Source organism: Anabas testudineus, chromosome 24, assembly GCF_900324465.2.
Source record: "Anabas testudineus chromosome 24, fAnaTes1.2, whole genome shotgun sequence".
NCBI classification, from domain to species: domain Eukaryota; kingdom Metazoa; phylum Chordata; class Actinopteri; order Anabantiformes; family Anabantidae; genus Anabas; species Anabas testudineus.
The window spans coordinates 12,384,145-12,406,095 of NC_046632.1; the positions used below are offsets into that span (position 1 = coordinate 12,384,145).

Genomic DNA, 21,951 nt, shown 5'->3' on the forward strand with positions numbered 1-21,951 from the left:
TTAACTCTATATTGGACAGATTGTACAAACCAAAAAGTGACCAAAATTAGATAAATGTTATTTATTAGTCCACAGGGGGAAATAACATTAACTTCACCATTACATGAATGCAGCATAACTCTAAACACCTTGTGTGATGTTGAAACAGCAACAGCCATTTGCCCACTCCCATTACACTCTTGAGGACAGGACATGCTTGCAGTCTGTAGAACAGCAGCAGCACCACTGATCTGTTAGGACAAAACAGTCTCCTGCTGTCAAGAGGAGTCTTGTAATGTTGAGAGGAATTAGAGTAGCCTAATTCTTTTGGCACTCTGCTTACTGTCTCTAGTTCTGCTTGACTGTTTCTTGCACCTCCTGCTCTGACTCTGCAGTCTCTGTGCGGATGTTCTGCACCAACTCTTCAGCCTTTCTGTCGTCATCTTCAGCCACCCTCACTACTGTCTTTCCTCTGGCGTGGCCCTGCTCCAGCTTTTGAAAAGCCTGGGGCACCTGAGTAAATGGAAACTGGGCCTCCACAACTGGCAGAATCTGTGATGAAACAGAAGCAAATATCAAGGATAAAAAAATAGATATATTTTTATACAAATATAAATGGTCAACACATCTGACACAGGACAATTAATGTTTGTATTTAATCAATAACTTCTTTTAATAGGGTGGGAAAATTAATTGCATTAAGTGATCCAAACCAGACAAATAGCTCTAAGGTACTTTTTCCAATGCACAGCAATGAGAAATTACAAACATCATATTATTTAATTATTTTAGACAAGCAAATACCCATAAGCTGCTAATGCGCCATCATCTCTGTTTTTATAATGGAAAAAGGTAAGGGAGGGGTTCAGAATGTGATGAGGCTGGACAATCCTGTGCTAGTCCCACAACACAAGCAGCCAAGCTTGTTATTCTGGTCAGCATCTCTTGTCGTTAACAATGAATGGAGAGCGCAGTGGCGTCATGATGGAAACCATCCACACTTTCAGGGTGAGAATAAAACATGGAGAGAGAGTGTGTCTGCAGCTTCCCGCCACTGGTCTGAGTGTGCCGCTCCCTGTAAGCCCAGGGACAAAAGGACAGAAGTCCTGCATGCTTTCGCGAATGGTTGCTCAGCACTGTTTAAAAATCCATTTGCCGTCTCTTGGCGCCTGACTCAATCGTCCAGCAGCCAACAGTGCACACCACCAACCAACCAACAGCACAGCGGGAATCCTCACTCCTTAACAAAGCCACAGGGGATCCTTGAACAGAAGCATGTCTGGTATCCATGGCATGTTCATTTTAATCCACAATCACACCTGCGTGACCTCCACTCTCAGGCTATCACTGTGCCAATAATAGAATTTCCAACATTTTCTCCATTTTGTAAACATAATGTACTAAAAGACAGTTATGTCAGATATGAGCATTAAGGCAGTACATTACCTTCCCTGTGTCCACCAAGTTTTTAACTTCATCCAGGGCAGGCCCATCCGGAGTATAAAATCCCCACCGATAGAAGACTCCCCTTGACATTATGTTCTAGGAGTTGTACAGAGTGGAGGTGATAATTAGAAATCAGGCATATGTGCACATCTGTGTTTATAAAAAAAACACTGGTATCTGAATATGGAAAGTTAATCAAAGAGAATAAGCATCCAAACGCCTCCAGGTGTTCTTCACTTGAGCTTTGCTTTTATATAATACTGAAAATATCATTACCCTTGTGAAGGGTAGGATCAAATCAAGTCAAAATGTTAATTTGATCAGAATATTTTAAGTTACAAAAAGAAACCGAGGCACCACAAAAGCCAGCACCCATACATAATGAATGAATTAAAGAACAATGCAGAGTACATTGTAAAACCCACTCAGTGCTAAGTTCTGCCGGTAATTTTCATATATTAACTTCACTGGTGAAGTGAAATATGGCTTCACACCGGCTGTTCCTAAAAATGTTATCCACACATGGAAAACTGGTATATTGTTTTAGCAATTTAATTATTTTATAAACACCACCACAATCACAAAAAGGTCACAAAAAGATTTGTATTGTCACATACTAATCTTCAAGCACAACACTATTAAATATTTGATCATCTCATATTATTATTTGTCCTCATTTTGCCACACCTCTTTGGCTTTAGTACATCTATCCCTGAAAAACAACATATCATTCAGTTAACAGTAGAGGGCTCAGTTGCACTGTGATCTCCCTGATGAAAAACACATGCTGTTTAGAGCCAGCAATGAGGCTGGGACTCCTGCAAACTGACCAGCTGGCTGCTCTCGTGGACAAAGGGGCCCAGAGGCTTGGCAAGAAGCACACAAACACTGGCATTTGTCAGGGGGAGATAGTTGGCTACTCTAATCTGCACAAACACCAAATACTGCTTGTTCAGCAGCAAACATACACACATACACTATACGCCCACACTCACACACTGTCTCCTCTGCACGATTCTAGCTCTGCCAGCCATGCTGTCACCACTAGTGCGGACAACTTGACTCAGTTCCTACAGCAGCTCCACCCTGTCTTTGCCTATTCACCCACTACCCTCATGACACATGCACTCCACTAACAAAGTAGCAAGTGGGATGTACGAGCAATAACATGAGGTTAAAACACCTACAGGGACTCAAACTCTTGAGCTTGAAGTCCCTATTTACCTGCACCCAATCAGTGGAGTACATTTTAAGCATGACTTGCCCTACAGAAGAAACTTCTACAGGCTGGAACAGAAACATTATAATATATGACACAGTGTTGAAAAGTTAGTTTTTCTCACCTGCATGGCCTTCATCTGCAGGGTAAATCCAGTGTGAAATGTTCCATCCAGCAGGCCCATAGAGTCCGTGTTAAGGAGCAGAGGTGTTACCAGTGTGATATACTTGGCCCCAGACCAAGGCTTGAGCAGTCCCATCGCCCATCGCTCTGTGTCTCCACCGACATTGTCCAAAATCACATCAAACCTGAGCGTGCAAACACAGACTGTGAAAGAAATCCCAGTGAAGAAAGGTTTTTAAATACTGAAAGATAAACACACACTTGATAAAAGGTTAGAGATTATTAGAGATTTGCATTTCTTATCATGCTACATACTGTCAGTTGTTAGATTAAAACAAATCACAGTTTCCCTATTTTGCTTTGGGTGCATTGAAACTAGCGTCCACTCAGGACTAAGCCCTGGTATCCATGGAAACTAGAAAGGGAGTCAACAAGCAGGTGTGCCATGCTGACAGAAGATGTTTATCACATTTAGGGGCGTTTAAAGGGAAGAAGCACATACAATTTTAGCAGAACTGGATGATTCCTTTTCATTAGCACCTTTATTGGACTGACGCGGACTCTAATGATCAGCCATTAGTGTCTAGGCTTAGGGACAGTCTGAAGAACATTCTGCTCTGATCAACTGTTAAAAACAATATAATGTAGCCACTTGAGACATATGCAGTACAGTTTAGTTAGGTTACTTCTAAAATCACACACTTTTCCATCTCTTCTAGTTGTTCAGCTGGATCTCCTACTGTGTAGTCCACCACCTCATCAGCCCCTAGCCCTCTAACGAGGCCTTCTGCGTTATTGGAGCAGGTAACTGTTACATGGGCACCCCAAGCCTTCAATAACTGGAATCAGAGGAAGAAAACAGGAATGAAAGTGTCCTTCCACTAATGAAGAGTTTAACAGAGACAAACACATTCAGGGGTACAGGTAGAGGAATACACACCTGAACAGCGAATGTTCCAACACCTCCCGATCCTCCAGTGATCAAAACTCTAGGAAGAGAAACCCCAGCAACGAGCAGGTCATTCAATTACTGTGTGACTCATTTAAGCAAAGCTACTAAAAAAGTGAAAGCCTCCGGGGGTAAAAAGGGATTTGCAGAATTGGAAGTTGTTACATTAGTTTAGGAGGAGTGCAAGTTCCATTAAATTAAAAATCAGGTTAAATTTTTACAGCAAGCGGGTTAAAGGCAAGATTTTGAAGCCCATGAGATAACAACTAGAATGAAATAGAATACCAACGCCATTAGTAAAAGGAATGAGATGGAAAAAGAGTTATCATAGTAAAGTTTCCATGACTGGACTGATTTAAAAAGAGAAAGAGAAAATCAAGGTCAAAAACACAATTATCAACTCAATAGTTTACGGTTTCATGGGTTTGGTCCAAGGTCATCCAGTATCTGGCTGGTAGCTTACCTTTTATTTGAAGAGGAGTCTCTGCAAAGACCACCTGCATTTACGAGAGCAGACAGAGCAGTGTTGGCCACATAGGGGATGGATGCTGCCTCGATGTGGCTCAGTGATTTTGGCTTATGAGAAACCTTCAAAGAAACCATCCAGACAGTATTCAACATCAACATGTCAGCATTCTTTCTAAATTGCATCTTAAACATTCAATCTAACCACTACCTGGCAAGATTTAAAAACTTTTATGCTTCCAAGGCAACAGAATACCTTTTTTCTAATTCAGATGTTTTTAATGAACAAGACGGTTATCAAAAGTAAAAATCTGCAAGGCTGGATTTGTTTCAATGGAAGAACACATTAAGAAGCAAGACCTGTAAGTTACTGTGAGGGCAGCTGACTAGGCACTGCTGAAAAAAAAATTATAATGCAGCAGCAAGAAGACACAGGGCAATTTGTGTGGCTTTGTAATTGCTGCCACAGTGGCTCCAGTAACCAAACAAACTTAATCCTAATTACTTCTAACACTGCAGGATTACATAACAGGGTGTCCTTTATCCAAAGTTGTATTCAACACATTGTTTACATAACAGCTTTCAATAAACTTTTTCTATATAGTTAAGGGACAAAGAAGGGAATTCAATGTAATGTCAGGCTTACTTTATTTTAGATGACAAACAATACACAGGCCTACATGTTATCAATGATTTTTTACAGATATCATACAACTTTAACTTTCTATCTCACCTCAAACTCTGTCAAAGTCACAAATTCTGCCAGACTGCCTTGTTTCCATGGGGGAACAGCAGCCCACACCTGAAACACAAATGTGACAGTTAACATGCTGAAAACAACTGAATTTAACCGCCTACTTGCAGTCTTTTAATCCGGTTAGGCAGCAAATAACCTCTCAGTCAGCTGTTCCCATCTGTTCTTATCATTATTCATTTTCAAAGCTATATTTAACTGATGGACTATTACTAGATTATGTACTGGTGCATTGTTTTAATTTTTAAGGTGGCATTTTGTCTGTAAGAAGACAGTTATATTGATATGTGGGAAACAATACTCAGACAGAAAAAACTATTTATTTCCAAGAAAATTTCAGTGACAGACTTGACAATAGAGTTGCATAAGGAGTGTGCAACATCATGATATAAAATCACAGTTGTATTTTTGCTCAAACATATTGGATGCATAATTCTTTTGTGAGACTTGTGTGACCACCAATTTTCAAGCAATGTCTACTTATGGCCTTTTACAAGTATATGTGTTATGAAAGGGTCTACCAAAAATATATTATCTTTCCCTCTATTGTTATGCAGTAGTTTTTAAAGGCCTAACAGTGTACAGTTACCCAGTCATGCACAAAAACACAATATTCTAAAATCTAATTAGTGTGAAGTAATTGCATTTCTGCTTTCCTGTCTGGTTGATCATCACAGATTGTTACTGGAAGATTAGGAAATACTGCATTAAACAAACAGGGTAAGTGGTTTTCCTTTATGGCAATACTGAACTTTTATATAACTTTTGCATAGTTAAGGTGAAGAACATTCATATATCTGGTATTGTATTTCCAAGATCAACCACAAAACTAATATATGGTTAATTATAAAATAAAAGTTGTACATGATTTTCTAGATGATCAATGATCTACCTCTCTTAATACAATACACATTCCCTGGCCACCTTTAGCCACAGACACTTATTTAATGCACTCTTAATACAACTTATTATTTATGGCAAGTGTTGAATTAAACACCATCTGATTTAAAGGATGTACAGTAACAGAGGGTTTCACATAAAGTAAAACACAGCACAGTTCGTACCTCATCTCCTGGAGCAAAATGAGTAACCTTAGATCCACACTCCACCACTACACCAGACACATCACGACCCAGGATCAAGGGAAACTCACTGTTATTGTCCATCACAGACACTGGGGCCCTTCTCAATTTAAGCAACTTAGCTCCATAACCACCTGTAAATAGAGAAATCAAGCAGGTGTCTGACAATGTCATTTAAAAGCTACATATTATTGTTTGTCCAATACTGTCCACTTACCCCTCATAGATATATCAAGGGGGTTGAGACTAGCCGCATGGACTTTAATCATCACTTCGCTAGCAGAGCTGACAATGGGGACGGTGACTTCTTCTGTAAACCTCAAAACTTCATTAGTGCCATACTGATCAATGACCCAGGCTGACATGCAGCTCTGCAGTCTTGAAGGTGAACTGCAGACATGTCTCCTGAAGCACACACTGCACCCTGCCCTGTGTAATGCTGTAATCGAGCCTGTTGCTTTCGCGTTCAGCAAATATAGGAGTCTGGTTGATGCCATTACTTTGGCAGAACCCATTTAAATCACCCTTCAGCTGGCTGTGATTACAAATACAACTGACATGTGGAAGAACACTAGCTACAAAGTTAGTTAGCTGGCTAGCTAGGTAGCCGTTTGGCTAACATTAGCATGTCCAGGTTGTCACCGCTCAACAAACACGCAAATATTATACATAACAGGTCAAGTAAATAAGCGTCAACGTCTTTATAGTCATCAAGTGTATCATCAAGTGTCACATTAGATTAAAATAAAATAATTTTTTTAAAGAAATTAGCAGATAACACACCCCTCTCCGCTTAGGTAGCTACGTAACAAGCTGACTTTTGAACCCAGAGCGACAGCCAATCAGAATTCAGACTCCAACTGTTCTGGCCAATAGTGTAAAAGATTGACTCTGACGTCGGATGACGCTAAATAAAAATAATAACACACTATTTTTTCAAAATAAAATTGATGGTGGCAATGATTTAAATGTTAACATATACAATACTATAAAATGCATTGTTGTAATTGTATTTTATATTATAAACTAAACTCACAAGTAAAAAAAATATTAAAGCTGTTGTGAAACAGCCCTCAAATGTATAATACAGTCTATAAAATCTATTGAAACTGAAAATCATTTCACATTATAATACATTGTAAACACTATAATAAAATGTTCATTAATTATTGAAGGGCTGTACTGTATAACACAATATAACACATCGATAAATATGAACACTAACAGAGGAGAAAGGATTTAATTGCACTGGCGCCATTATGACACAAACACAAAGATCCACTATACAGTAATTATAATCTATCATAGAGAATAGCTAGCACAATATGCTTTAGAAATCCAGTAAAGAAAACAGTAAAGTGACTGCTGAGTACAGTTAGAGCCAGATGGGTTGAATATATGCCACTGCAACAAAGCCTAATGGACTGATAGGTAAATAGAACCAAATGCAAATAGTAAGAAAATATTAAATGTCTATGCTTAAGCAATACACAGGGGCTTACATAAAGGTTTGTGTTAATGGATCAGATAATGCTTGAAAGTTAAAATACAGCATTAAAGATTAATCATTTTTAAAATTCATTTGGGGAATGCGGTCACAAATAAGAAGACCTCTTCAGTTTATTACTGTAAGCCTTTTAATTCTTTAACTGAGAGCCCACGTTAAGTTGGTTGCTATACAAACAGGAAGTGTCCTTAAAGCAAAACATCTGCCCTGCTGCTGACCATTACTAATCACTGCTAGAAAGACAGCTGTTGCAACAGTGACAAGTAAAGAAGCATCTAAGACGCCTCATGCTACCCTAATTAAAAAACTGGAGAAAAAAACTAATAGAACAAACCACACTTGTCTCATGCAAAATACATAATCTGCAAACAGAGCTGATGCTCTCATTTTCCAGAGACCAAAGGGAGAGAGGTGAGAAAAGAAAGAGAACGGGGGCCTGTAGCTGGGTGATCATGACTGAGCATGAAGCCCAGCAACAAACAACACTGTCATTATGATCATAGCTCTCAGGGGAAAGAGGACACACTGGAAATTAGGTGCTTTGTCTTTGCTGTCTCATTACAGTGGGTCAGTCTAATTAATTATATTGCGGGCTGCTGCTCAAAAAAGAGGGTACATGGTGTCATCTTCCAGGAAGGATCTTGATAAAACTGTTCACTTGTTGACCAGCTACCTGAGACTTGCTTGGTCCAGGGTTGCCGTGGAAAATAATACAACTTTGATCTAATTTAATTTAGCAGTCTGGTGCAAAGGACTGTCAATGTCTGACAAAGGAGATTTTAACCCTCCCTCAGGTCACATGCTGTATCTCTGCTGCACAAGAAGTGTATAAGTTTCTTGTTTTTTTGAAGTTTCTTTTAAATCCATCCAAAAGTCAAAGATACCAGTTAGCAGACCTTTTTTCTAGATGCCTGCTATGCCACTGCTAAACAGTGAGCCTGCAGTGAGGTTAAGTATTAGCTCCTCACTGCTAAAATAATGATCACAGTAGCACAGTTTACAGTATTATCTGAAACTTGTTCATAGGCTCCTTCCAAACCTCACCAGAGAGAAAGAACAGAGGACTGTGCAACCTCTCTGGGCATGAATATAATATTTTTAGAATGAACGATTGGCTGCTCTCCTTGGTAACTGCCCCATTTATTCTTGAACAGGTCAGACACTTGTACAGTGGATACTAAATGTGATGTAGAGAAAGCTAAAGGCACCTCAAATTCTTTTTATGCTTCTTTATATGTCATCCCTCTTTGTTTAAAAAGTCATGAATGATGTCAAATGAACTGTCTTTTTATTACAAGCTTATGATTAACTTTTTGTTTTGTAGTCACTGTCGAGTGTGTGTTTAATTAGCTAGTCCAGAAGGACACACAGGAGATCCACAAAAATAATACTGGGTTTCTTTATGATTACTGAGTGGTCATATTATGTGCAGTGTAACTTGATTTGTTTGTTAAGGTCCTTTGGGGCCACAGCACACTTGCATTCACAGCAGTTCTTACACAGCAGACAAGATCAACACAACTGGAACATGAAGTACAGGCTTGTTATTATTATTCGGAACATGGATGAATACACAATTAGCTAAGTATGACTTATAAGTGATAAGTATAATCACATGTGATGTATTAGTTTCTAGGATTTCTTTTACAACATTGGTTTATCCACTGTATTGCATGAAACTGACATTATAATATATCACATTCAAGTTGAAACACATTGCGTTGACATGAATTAGTTTTAAAAAATGTGCAAAAATATGTAAATGAATCAATACATTGTGAACTAAATCGTATTACTTCAATAATAATTGACTTCATTAGTAAAAATAACGGTTATTTCTTTTTGCAAAAATGCCAACATGCTGACTCTTCACTTTGATGTTGAGTAATAGTCAAGCTCACGAGCCTGCCAGGCAAGTTACCCAGCAAGTTAGGAAGCATGTGCATCTACTGTAAATAATCTATGTATTCTGTTTGCTTACAGCAGCAGTTGGTTTATTCGAAGTTGCTTTATTATAGTCTACTAGCTACTCAAGCAGAATCTACCTGGTTATATTTGGTTAAATTAGTTGAGTGACAGGAGCTGTAATCCTAAATCAACTGTGAAAATCAACTCTGAAATAATAATATTAAACTTTTAAAAACTGACGTTTTAACTGAAAAACTAAGTCACGTACCTTGTTGTAGTGAAAATAATAATATAGCAACATAATGTTTTAAGGTTTAATAATTTCTTTTCATTATTCACACAATTTGTACATTTATCAAATTATTTGAATTTATTGATGTAATTATATAGCCTACTGTTACCTACTGTTTTTATTCATTTAATTTTACACATTGTGGTTTCATATTATAATGTCACAGGCTTTCATTTAAAAAATGGTTGTAAATCCAGCATGCCTGCATACATCAGTGAATCCAAGAGAAAGCACAGTGTGCTCTGCTGTTGATCTCACAGATAATATCTTATCTACACTCTTCCTGGAGTGCTATATAATGAACTGATCAGTAACTGTTTATCCTGGGTATTAGCTTGAAGTAGTTTGTAAATGCTGACATCAGTTATTGCTCTCACTTTTAAACTCTTCTCCAGCACACGAGCGCATTTGACTCACAATAGTTTTGAGGACACTCATTAACATAATGTATTCTCTAACCCTACCTAACCATCACACAACCTCCAGTACACTTCTGTTTTTTGCAAATAATGAATGGGCATACAGCTGTGTATTATCAGTTTGTTTAAAGTTTATTTACACATTCATACAGGCATTGAAACATAGCGAGCACTTGCACAGACACGTTTGTATGGCTACTATTGTGTTCAGTGACATTGGAGACCCTAGAAATAATCTTTACCTTTATCTTAACCTCATTATTTAGGTTTTTAAATATAAAGCCAGGAGTAAACCCTTGAAAAATCAGTTCACAAGACCAGCTGGCCTCATTCTAAAGCTGTCTAAACATTACGAGCAGACACTTACCAATGTTAGCACATAGTTTTACATTAACATACTTAATCACCAATAGAAAACAAACAAAGGCTAATTCAATACTCGAGTGCAAACTGTGTGATAAATGATGTTTCTGCCATCGTTCCAACAAATGAAGCATACATTTTAATGCAGTATGTATGCAGGTTTAGAGGACATCTTCAGTAATGTAATCGTATTTAGATGGGAGGAAGCATCTAAAATGGTTTGGTATGGTGTTGTCTGTGCACTGTATGTTTATTCAGTGTGTAGTTCACAAATGAATTAATCTCCTTCACTTCACACCTGCAGAAATAAACCGTAATACACATAACTCTCTTGCCGGAGAACATTGCAATTACACAAATACATCTAAACTTTCTCTCTAATCCACAGTGTCTCACACCAAATTGGGCAGCTGTCTGAAAATGAACCACACTCATTATACAAGCGTTAGTGCCTGCTGGTGGAGTGCAGGAAGAAGCGAAACATAGGAGGGGGCGTGAAGGGGTTGTGAGTCAAGCTGACAGACTGCTAATGAGATATCATCAAGGAAAAAAGGCTTCTCAGTCCATCTAAGAGGTACAATTTCTAACATAGGAGTTGGGTGTATCATATAATGAGGCACACTGTTTAATGACGGTGTGCCGTTTTGTATGTTTCATAACCCTATTGCCCATCAATACACGTCAATATCGGGTTAGCATATTGTAAGTTCAACCTCTGTCAACACAACCATACCAGCAGTGTATAGTTGATCATATTTGCTTTTTACAAGTAGTGTAGCAGTGGTGTATTATTAAGCAGATTCAGTATCCATTGTAAAAGTTGAGAGAAGGTTGAAAAATGTTTTTCTCAAATGTCATTGTGTACACTGAGTGAGGAAGCACCACACATAATACCTTTGTATAATAATATGAAGTATAATAATATGGTGTTTAATACTACAGAGACATGTAAACTGAGAACAAAAGCATTTGTGCCAAACTGCGTATTTGATTTCCAAAGGATTATTTTACAGAGAAGATACAAACAGAAGTCAGCAGCAGAGTCAATAGACCTCAGACCAAATTTTCCAGCTGGACGATCTGTCTTCTTCAAATGATGATTCCACATGACAAGGTGGCCTCTTTGGACATTGTGGTTGTGGAATTGATTATTTTCTGCTTCCTATACAGGGGATATGACCCACAGTTCCCACCAGATATTACATAGTGGTTCAGTACTGGGTAAACATGATAATAACAAATGAAGTAATGAAATTATAGAAAAGAAGATAAACAGTATTGATTACTATTTCCGTCTCTACAACTCAAACTGAGCAGGATTTGTGTCCTGCGGCTGTTCTGCATAAAGTCCATCAGAGATAACAGAATATATGTCAGGTTGTTTGTAGACCTCATTTCCTGAAATAAATAATCCATTATGGCTTTAGGTAAACAATTGTATTAGTGGCCACACCCTACAACAGCATGACAGAAATGAACAGCTTTAAATTCTGAGCTGGATTGCTGAACCTCATTTAGTTACATTTGACCAACACTGAACAATAAAATGTCAGATTTCCACTCACTTTTAATGAGATCCCCTAAGGGATTCTTGGTAGGAAACCCAATTTTCAGTGTGCAAAATTTCTGCATTGCAGCTTTGAGTTTGTCAGATGTTTCTGACAGGCGAGTGCAGCCTGAAGGAAAAGTATTGATTCTCTGTTGCTTCACAGACCAGATGGTACTGAGACACACAGTTGCTCTCTCATGCACAATGGCAGAATGGCAACTGGGAGATCTGATCTACAGAATTCTACCACAGTCATTTTTAAGATTGTAACTGTGTAGTTGTTGTTGTTGTTGAGGTTTTTCACTGTAATGTGACCGTATGTTTCTTCATTAAGATTACAATCATTAAATAATCTAATCTGCAAGGATGTAACATGCAAATCATAGCTCTTTTAACAGTCTCCACTCTGCCCACAGTCAGGGTATATATTCTGTCTGCGTCTTCTCATATAGCCTTCCTTTGACACACAGTGGGTGGAAGCTATTACCAGCAAACAGGTGCTATCATGTGGCATCAGGTGTCCTTCCAAAAGGTTAGACAGAGAGGGGAAGACGGTTTGTCCTAGATATGCAGTAAGCTAGATCAAAGCCACTCTCAGAGGACACTCTGAGTTTGGTAGCCACTGACAGCAGGGACACTGGCAGTGTAAAACTGGGATGCAACCTGGTTTGCTAATGAAATCAGGTTAGCTCTGTGGGCTCTCACTCCTGTCAAGTTAAACAGGTCACATGGATGCGACTTTTCATGGCAGCGGAGCAAACACTGCATGTTATCGGATTGCAAGACAGTTTTTCTGAACCACTGTCAAAAATTCTTCCATTGTTTAGTCTTTGTGGCGACTGCAGCCTCAGTGGATCAATTTACGGTCGAACTGAAATTGCAACACGTGATTGATGAAAATCATAGAAAACAAACAGCCGATTGATGTCTGCCTCTGTCTATGCTAATTGATCCACTTTAGTTGTTTGTCTGTTGATATTGCAAAGTGGAGCCTCATTGTTGGAAGACAAAAATAAATACAGCTGACCATCTAGCAGAATGGGATGTCATCCGATTTATAGGCTTTTATCTGCCTTTTCCCTTTTCTTTCCTCAATTTCAAGTCGTTTAATAAACGTTCAATCAGCATGAGAACATGAGAAATCATCAGAGGTGGTAAAGGTGCAGTTTGTGCATTCTTTGGGCGAACACTAGAAGTCAGGATAGAAGTGCTGCTGCACTGAGGTCGTCAAATCAAGGGTAAAAGATCCAGGGACTCATTGATGCTTCAGAGTGAGTTGTGTGTTTTGCAGTGAACTCCTTGCTCTGCTTAGAGATATTTTATCCTTACATGGTCTATCAACTAATGTTGACCCACATTAGTAAATCCTGTGGGTTTTTAATGTTTGTTTTTGTCTTCGCTGAATGATTTCTTTATCATTGCATTGCAGTTAAGTCACTTGCCTAAGGAGTTGTTGCGTTTCTTGAAAGAGTTGATCAATCAATCTAACTTTTTCTGTTTCTGTCACTGTTTCTGTCTGTGTATTGTCTTGTTTTGTGTCCTTTCTTTAACTTAATGAAAGTTTGTTCATGTTTAAACAGACCTCATAGTGAAATTGCTTTACAAATTATTAATATTAATCAATTAGTATTTAATTGATAAATGACTAAATCTCTTTCCAAACACTTGGCAAATGAGAAAAATGTCTCAAGAGAGAACAGTAAATGTCGAGTGCAGACATGATCAAATGATTTGCATAAACAGTTTGGAAGACTGAAAAACTGGACCATAATAATCCAGTCATCTCAAGATATATTACCTTAAGCTACTGTTATCAACAATTTCTGATTCTGAATGCTATTTAAAGGTCAAGACAATAAAATATCAACTTGAATGACGTTAAAATTTACATTTATTCATTTGAATAAGGTGATTTGCAATTAAGAAGTTGAATGTGTGTGTCAGAAGGTGCTTCCATCTGTTTTTGACAGTATTCTTTGTTGCTAACACATCAGGGCACGGTCTCCATGATGCTTAAGTGCTTGTAAGGAAAAAATTAGAAAAAAATGCACGAATTTTTAGAGAGATTATAATGCAGTTTGTGGCAGCAATACATGTACTAAATTGTTGATAAAATATTAGTAAATAAATTAGCTGTTAAATAATTAGTTTCAACTTACAGTTTAAAGCTTAAAGGTTTAATGAGTGTATCATAAAGTAATTCTTGTGTGTAATTTTAGTTCAAGCAACCAAAGCACTATACAGGAACATACTGACAAACAAGACCTAAACCATTTTACCCTAGTCATCTCCCATCTCAGCCTGTTTTTCTGAGTGTTTCGGGCACTAAGCAACAAGCACAGAGCTCGACAGGTGTGACACCAAACCGCAAGTCATGTGTCTGAGGTGTAAACTGAATTATTAATGAGTCCAAAACAAACTCCAGGCCTGAGTGGAAGCTAAGCTTGGGAAGCTACACACAAAAATATACATTTGATTTTAAAGAAAAAAGGATTTTATAATTATATATCTGTAAATGGATCTGATTTGAATAGATGAATTCTCTAACAAGCTACCTGTGGTAGTCTGATTGTTTGTTTCTTAGTCTGAGAGTCAAACCGACCTGGTCAGTATTGACAGAACTATGACTACCAAGTTATATTTTTACCACAAAAACACACACACGTCCACTTGTATGTTAAACGGAGTAATGCTGAACATGTGCATGCAAAAACACCGTTCTACCATTTCACAACATTATGTTATAAATATGACCATGTGATCGCAGCACTTGCTTTTACACAACAAAGAAACATTATGAAAGGCCTTAATCAACTGCGCCCACGTGAGTTGGAAGTAGAGCAGTGTGTGACATTGTGTGACAACACTGGCAGCAGTCTGAATAATTCATAAAACCAATCAATGATTAAAGGTCTGTTGGGTGACACACCTCACACCAGAGGAGCGGGGACTGTATGTCATTCAGGCTTATGGATGAACAAAAATGAACATCGGTTGATAATTTCAGCTTTTAATTTGCTGGTATTTACACAAAATACACTGCTGTAGCAATTAAAGAAATTAAATTAAATTGAAGAAACACACTACTGGTGGCATGAGGTGATACCTGGACCCTACAGTCAGTCCAAGTCCTCTAGGACGGCACATCAATACTTACTATTGTCAGAAGGTTTGCTGTGTCTCCCAGCACAGTCTCAACAGCAGAGAGAATATTGCAGGAGACAGTTACTTTAGGAGAGGTGCAGAAGGTCCATAACCCATCAACAGGATCTGCATCTAGAACAAGATGAGCACTGTCAGAGCCCTATAAAATTACCTCCAGCATGTTTAGTCCATCTAATGTTGCCAGGTTGTACCCCGGGCTGCACGGAAGCTCAGTGATGCCTTGGACTAGATCTGGGAGATCTGGTCCTATCAACCCATATTTTATATGAAGAAAAGGATTTTTATTTGTTTCTTTGTGTGACTTTTGCTTTGACTTTTATATGTAGTTCATTTAACATTATTAAATTCATCATGAAAGCTGGTGATGCTGAAAGTCTTTGTCTAATGGGTCTTGCCAGGAAACAAATCCCTGTGCCATGCTGTAAGTGATGATGTTACTGGAAGGATCCACTCTGGTTTATTCAGAAAAGTCAGAAGTAACAACGCACAATAGATGAACAAAGACATGCACCACAGACTCATCAACAGGCTACATAAGCCAACTCTTTGACTAATGGAAGGGGCTTCATGTGAATGTGTCAGTGACTTGTGGTCAAAACTAATGAAACCACCTGCTTTAAAAGTGTTTTAAACGCCAAAGGCTAATTTTATATAAAACCTTTTACTTCTAATTTTAGCTCAAAAGACAGTCGGTTTAAGGAAGCAAAATGGCAGCAAGGGATTAATGCAAATGAGTACTTTGTCACACTGTGCTGAGATGAGAACAGAGGAAAATCCTAGGCCTTCTACTGTAACCTATTACTATCACTAGGAAAGCTGTTTAGGGCTGCAGTGCGAAGTCATACTCATTCAGAGCTTGTTAGTGGTCGTATTTACCTCAACCATAAATGTCCGTGCAACTATGTCCTATATCGTTGTTGGATGTCCACTATTATTAAATGTTCACAGAATAAATAGCATTGAGTGAATAATGGAAAAATACACAGCACAATGTGAGTTATAAGTTGAGTTTAAGAGAATGTCTTTCTGAATAGTTTCATTAGCGAAAGACTTCTGTATTCATTTCTGAATTTGAATATCCATGCCAGACAGTCGTCAAATATTAATATTTCAAAATTTTCATTTTATTTGAATAGCAAAAAGGATTAAAAATAAAGATACAAGTATTAATACTTATTTGTTTATGTAAACATTTTATTTACATAGCGAATCCTCACTCCAATAGTGTTACTACAGGAAAACTGAAGGCAAAGCTTATACAGATGTCTGTGACATTCTGTTCATCTCCCATAACTGAAAGACCTGATGATGATGATTATCATATAATTTACCTAAAGTGCAACTCGCATATTTGCAAGCAGTACTGTGCAATACTGTTCTATATGTATTGAAATCTACAATTTACTTTACCCGAAAAGGTGTTTTGATTTCAGTGATTTCAGATTTCAGTTTAACAATTTTACCTCATGTGCCATACAAATAATAAAGTATTTTTATATAGTAATATCATAAAGAAATTAGATTTTTACAACTGAATGAAGGACTGGCTTTTGATGTAGATTCTTCAGGTTGGCAGTGATGCAGAAAAAAAAAGCTTTTAGATTTTAGTCTTTTATGTACCTAGAGTAAATTGAATCACATCCTCATTTAATTACAATAAGATTATTCTTTTTCAATAAAGAACCCAATTGTCCTTTTACTGTTATGAAACCATTTCAACAGCATTTAGGAGAATGATATTTTTCACAACCCACATTGATTTATCAGACCTGGTGGAGGACAGCAAATGGACAGATGAGAGAAAAAGGGGTGTTAAAAGGGACGAGAGATGGAGTTGTGAGGGGAGAGGTTAACAGTGCAGAGGGGATTGGGAGACAATAGGCTGGATTAATGAGTCATGAGGCTGGCTTTACTGGTGCGGAGGCATTTCCGAGCTGCACGCTACTCACTCTGCCTTCACATGGCTCACTCCCATAGAGAAGTGTTTAATGTTTTAAGCTTTGTTTGTAACGTTTTTTTATCAACTTTTACTTGTCTGATTGACAAAAGAGTGAGAAACACAAAGTAAGGTTTAAAGCAACTACACAAACGGGAACAGACAAATTGAAAGTTAGGGTGAGAACTGGAAAAGCTTTGTTCCCAAACGCTTCAAATGTCCTTAATAAAACAGCAAACCCCAGGATGAGTTCCCTGACACTGTTATGCTTGTAAAATAGAACAGAATAGGGTCTGGCTTTCCTCATTAGATTAATTGCATTCATCTCGGCACAGTACTAAATACAAGTTGGTCTTTCGTTCTCATTAGTGCATATTGGAGAATTGGAGAATTTAACACTGGGACATAGACAGGACTAGACAGAATTAAATAACAAATAAAACGTGAACTTGTTCAAAAACCAAATCCAATATGACACCGTGTCCCCTTTGGATTCTTTAAACTCATCTTTATTCATGCAGAAGCTGAAAGACATGATATTCAAACCCTTGATTAGCTTTCTGCTTTTACACAGCTTCTCTCCCCTGTGCATGGAGAATAATAATGGTCTCAATGTTGTAAGCAGGCTTCATTAGGCTATGTACATGTTATCTTAGAGGCTAGTGCTGTGTCATATCTAGTCAGTGCTGCTCTGGCACTTATCCAGAGGAGATCACTGGGGGCATCAGAGAATGCTGAGTCAATCTTTGTAGCCTGTAGCTTAGCAGCTGCCTGTCTAGACTGCCTGGCAGCTCAGTAATGATAATACACCACACCCAAGGTGATTCTGTGGATAGCAAGCCATGCAAATTCAAAATAGATGGACACGAGACTTTCTGTAATATGTTGATTAAAAATAATTCTCACAGACACAACAAGAATCAAAAGAAGCAGGTACAAAAGTCATTTGTTTGTTTTCATAATTTATTATTACATTATAATTTCTTCCATTACCTTATACCCAAATTAATAAACACTATATTTCCATTTATACAAAATATAAACTGTAAGGGGGAAACTCTAACATTAACCTTCGCCATAAGGTTATACATACAGTCATTGTCCTGGGTCTAACCCACGGATGAAAAGGGATAAAGTGTCAATCAAACCCTCATTGTAAAAGACCACAAATCTTTAAAATCACAAGGCAAAACTGACACATGTCCTGTGACAATTTATGTGCTACATACGTCTCTTTGACATTTCTAATAAAAAGACTGAAGAGCCAAATAAGGAAAAACCCAACTGAAATTGTTAACTTTGTTTTTAAAAGTGTTCTACTGTTTGTGCGAGATTTCATTTGAACAGACAGAAACCATTCTGATATTGATTGCAAAGTGGAACTGATGCCACAAAAACAAAAAAAAAAAAAAACTCTGTACACTCAAGTGGTCCGCATTTCAATCAAGACGTGTGACATGACAACCGCAGCCCTGAGCATCTCTGAAATGTGATGGTGAGACTATGGAAACCCAAGCCAGAAGGGGAGCTGGGTGCACCACCATTCCTTTTGATTCCATGCAAGGGACTGAAAAGGGGAGGGGTGCTTGGTGATAAACTCCAGCTGAAATCCCTTTTAATATATTAAATGTCTTGAATTATATATTTTATTTTTATTTGAGGAGAACGAAGAAAGTTGTGGAGTCCATCCATGTTGTGGTCTCTGTGAAAGATGAATGAGGGTGGACTGCGTGGTACGATGGGATCGGAGGAGTCATGAGTTAGAGAAAAGGGGGCCTGTAGGGTCCAGGCTTCAACAGTAGCACTGCAGGAGCGAGGCTGCCATTACAATGGGGACAAGGAAAGAGAAGATGTCTGCGTGCAGCAGGACGCCTGCTCCGGTAGGAGTGGAGGAGTTGGTCGAGCTGTTGTAGGTGACTGTGGCCATGGTGGTGTTGTTGGGGTTGGAGGTGGGGCTTGTCATGGTGTTGTTCTGTGAAACCACCTGTTGAAGGAAAAAAAGCAAGACGCGCAGAATAAAAGAATGAGGAGGGTTCAAAACATGTCACTTTATTCTGTAAAAATAATTTGACTGAAAGCAACTGATGATATTTAATGAAGGTTCCTGAGATTATGGCAAAAACTAGAACCTATTCGAAAACACAGTGAGTTAGTTACATATTTACACATTTATTTCTAACTACTTGTGCAGCCAGTGATGTGTAATGACTGGCTGATCAGCAAAAACGTGTCAGGTTTCTTTTGGGACACGTACCTAAAACGTAACTTTAGATTCCCACTCCACCTTTGCACAGGTAGACAATACACTGAGCCTGAATCATTAATTCACACAGGTACAAGCCAATCAACAGACAAAAATAAAAAAAAAACGACTGGCAATGTAGTTTAATTAAAGACATGGCACTTTAGAAAACGACTGACTTGATCATTTAATTTCCCATGAGAGCTTGTAGTCTAGTCTCCTGTAGTCTAGACCATCACAACACCTGACATGAACACTCACTATATGCTTTTATATCTTTAAAGCCAAATAACTCATCACCACATAGATAACTTCCATCTGTAAAGAAAATAAAAATAATATCTCCAGCTAATGAACACTACTTTATATAGCTGCAAAAGATAAAAAACAAAACAAAAATAACTTTATATAAATCTCATCTTACCTGTGTTGATAGACATACAATGGAAACAATCACTCCAAGTTGAACAATCGTCATTTTGTACATTTTCCTTCTTTCTATTTTCTTCCTTTATTTTTGAAAAAAAAAATAGTTGCAGTAATTTGGCCAGATGGATGACACTGCCCACAGACTGTGCTCCTCTCTAATGTAGATGCTGCTTCAGTGGGAGGTTTTTATACTGGCTGAGGGGCTGTGACGTAGGATCCTTAAACATGGTGGAAATTACAGTTATGCAGAAATGCAATGGAAAAGCACTGGAGGGTGATTCCGCCGCTGGAAATTCGAGGACAAAAGCAGTGACTTATTTTTCAGGGAATTGCAGACTATAGTGCAGGAGGCTATTAAAACATTTAGGGAGAGCGGGGTTCAGCTAAGCGCGCATGCTCCGTTCGGGTCGTGGGTTTCTTGTATTTTAGAGTCTGCGGCTCTCTGGCATTTCTTCTCAGCCGGCTGTTGCCATGGTAACACTGATTCTTCATTGGTTCGGGCAATAATTGGGTTTCTAATTACTGAAATGTCAGCACCCCCTCCAATAGGACACATCATCTATTTCATTTTTTTTCTGGTAGAAGAGTAACAAAAACCGAGTGGGAAACACATAAAATGCAAACTAGTGAGTGAGTCCAACCTGTTGAAGGCTCTGCAGAGCACTGTAAGTAAGTACATGTGGCTACAGGGACACCTAGTGTCCAGTGCTATTTTGAACAAGACCGAAAATAATTCATTTATTTTTTATTTATTTATTTACTACGGCTGACAGGTTAACAGGGCAGCCAACAGCTGCAGTTTGATGCTGTTGAAAGTATGCAGTAATCTTTATTTTTTATTTTAGCATCCTTGTCTTTAAAGCTCTCATTAGATGACAAGAAAGCTGCATGAAATACAAAAATGAAGCTGTGGAATGAATGACTGGTAAACAGGCCGTGTTTTTTTCTCTTTTAATTGCTTTGGTATTCATTAAAGAGCGGCTCATTAAATATAAATTGCTTATATACATACTAGCACAAATAAACAGCATCATTAAACAAGGGGAGCATCATGGGTGGTTAATTGAATACTGAGCAAGGGCCACTAGGTCCTTTTAGAGCCTACCTATCTGTGCCTAAGGGTCAAAATCTGTCCTTTGGGTCTAAGTGTTGAGGGGAAATGTCAAATGTAAACAGGTTTACATACTAAGCTACAGGTCAGTCCATTTGGTCAATGGACCAGGTGACGACGCCCTCAACACCATGCCTACATGAGCATGTAACCTGATGAACCACTCTACATTTACTGGCACAACTATTCCAAACTATAGTGGGTGGACATCGCCCCCAAATGGTGGCTACACACACACACACACAATTAACCCCATACTAATGTTGAAGAGAGACACCAACATCTCCAATCACCTTTAAACTTACTGAGTATGTCCACTTTCTAAAAGGAATAAGTAAGTAGAGATACACTAGGTAGCCAACTTTTATGATTCACTCCACAGGATTGAGGATTGGAACTTGAGACCTCTAAATACAGTCTCCAGCCCTCTGTCATTTGTGTAAGTGGATTTCTGAGGGAATGGTGAGACAGTCTTATCCCTGCCTTCACCCCCAGAGGAACCTAAAGGGACCGCACTCCCTGCAGAGGCACCAGATGTGCGTTGTTATGGAGAGCCGGAGAGAGGGGCCTTTTGTGAGGCATCAGATAAGCCCTGTTCCCAAAGCCGGGTCGGATCGGGTGTCATCAGCGAGTCTATGAGGGGGCGAAATCCAAGCCCTGTGCACTAGATCGGGTTTCTGTTTACACGAACGTGGTCCCTGGATTCCTCCAACCAGAGCAGACAGAGGTAGGCAGGAGATAGGGAGGAGAGAGGCTCTGAAACAACACGACTGCCCTCGCTTGTCTGTCTACCTGTTTATTTCTCTGCATGTGGTTTCACGACCAAGTGACAGTTCTGCATGATAGAGACTAGTTTGGTTTACACATTTCATTACCAGCAGAGCAATTTTATATTGTGCTTATAACTTGCAACCATGGGGAAACGATTTATTTTAGACAGCTCTTGTTTGCGCACAGACTCAGGACACACACACACCTTCCTCTGTGTAAATGTAAACATGTGGTAGGCTACT

General features: G+C 38.5%; 1 protein-coding gene across 1 annotated transcript; it reads right to left on the reverse strand.

Annotated features, from left to right (window-relative positions):
- Positions 1-46: 46 nt before the first annotated feature.
- Positions 47-6,848, reverse strand: LOC113148975 (reticulon-4-interacting protein 1 homolog, mitochondrial-like). The gene is made up of 9 exons (XM_026340763.1): positions 6,235-6,848; positions 6,000-6,151; positions 4,915-4,983; positions 4,180-4,304; positions 3,708-3,756; positions 3,470-3,606; positions 2,769-2,952; positions 1,426-1,521; positions 47-531 (listed from the first exon to the last, which is right to left on the reverse strand). Exons 1-9 carry the CDS (start codon positions 6,530-6,532, stop codon positions 328-330), a joined length of 1,314 nt encoding a protein of 437 aa, XP_026196548.1. The 5' UTR covers positions 6,533-6,848; the 3' UTR covers positions 47-327.
- Between the last annotated feature and the right edge of the window lie 15,103 nt (positions 6,849-21,951).

Coding starts and splice junctions, on each gene's coding strand:
- LOC113148975 (XM_026340763.1), bottom strand. CDS start 6,532: ATGGGTTCTGCCAAAGTAATGGCATCAACCAGACTCCTATATTTGCTG. Junction 4,984..5,999: donor ATTTTGCTCCAGGAGATGAG/GTACGAACTGTG, acceptor TTTGTGTTTCAG/GTGTGGGCTGCTGTTCCCCC. Junction 2,953..3,469: donor CAACTAGAAGAGATGGAAAA/GTGTGTGATTTT, acceptor TTGCACGCTCAG/GTTTGATGTGATTTTGGACA.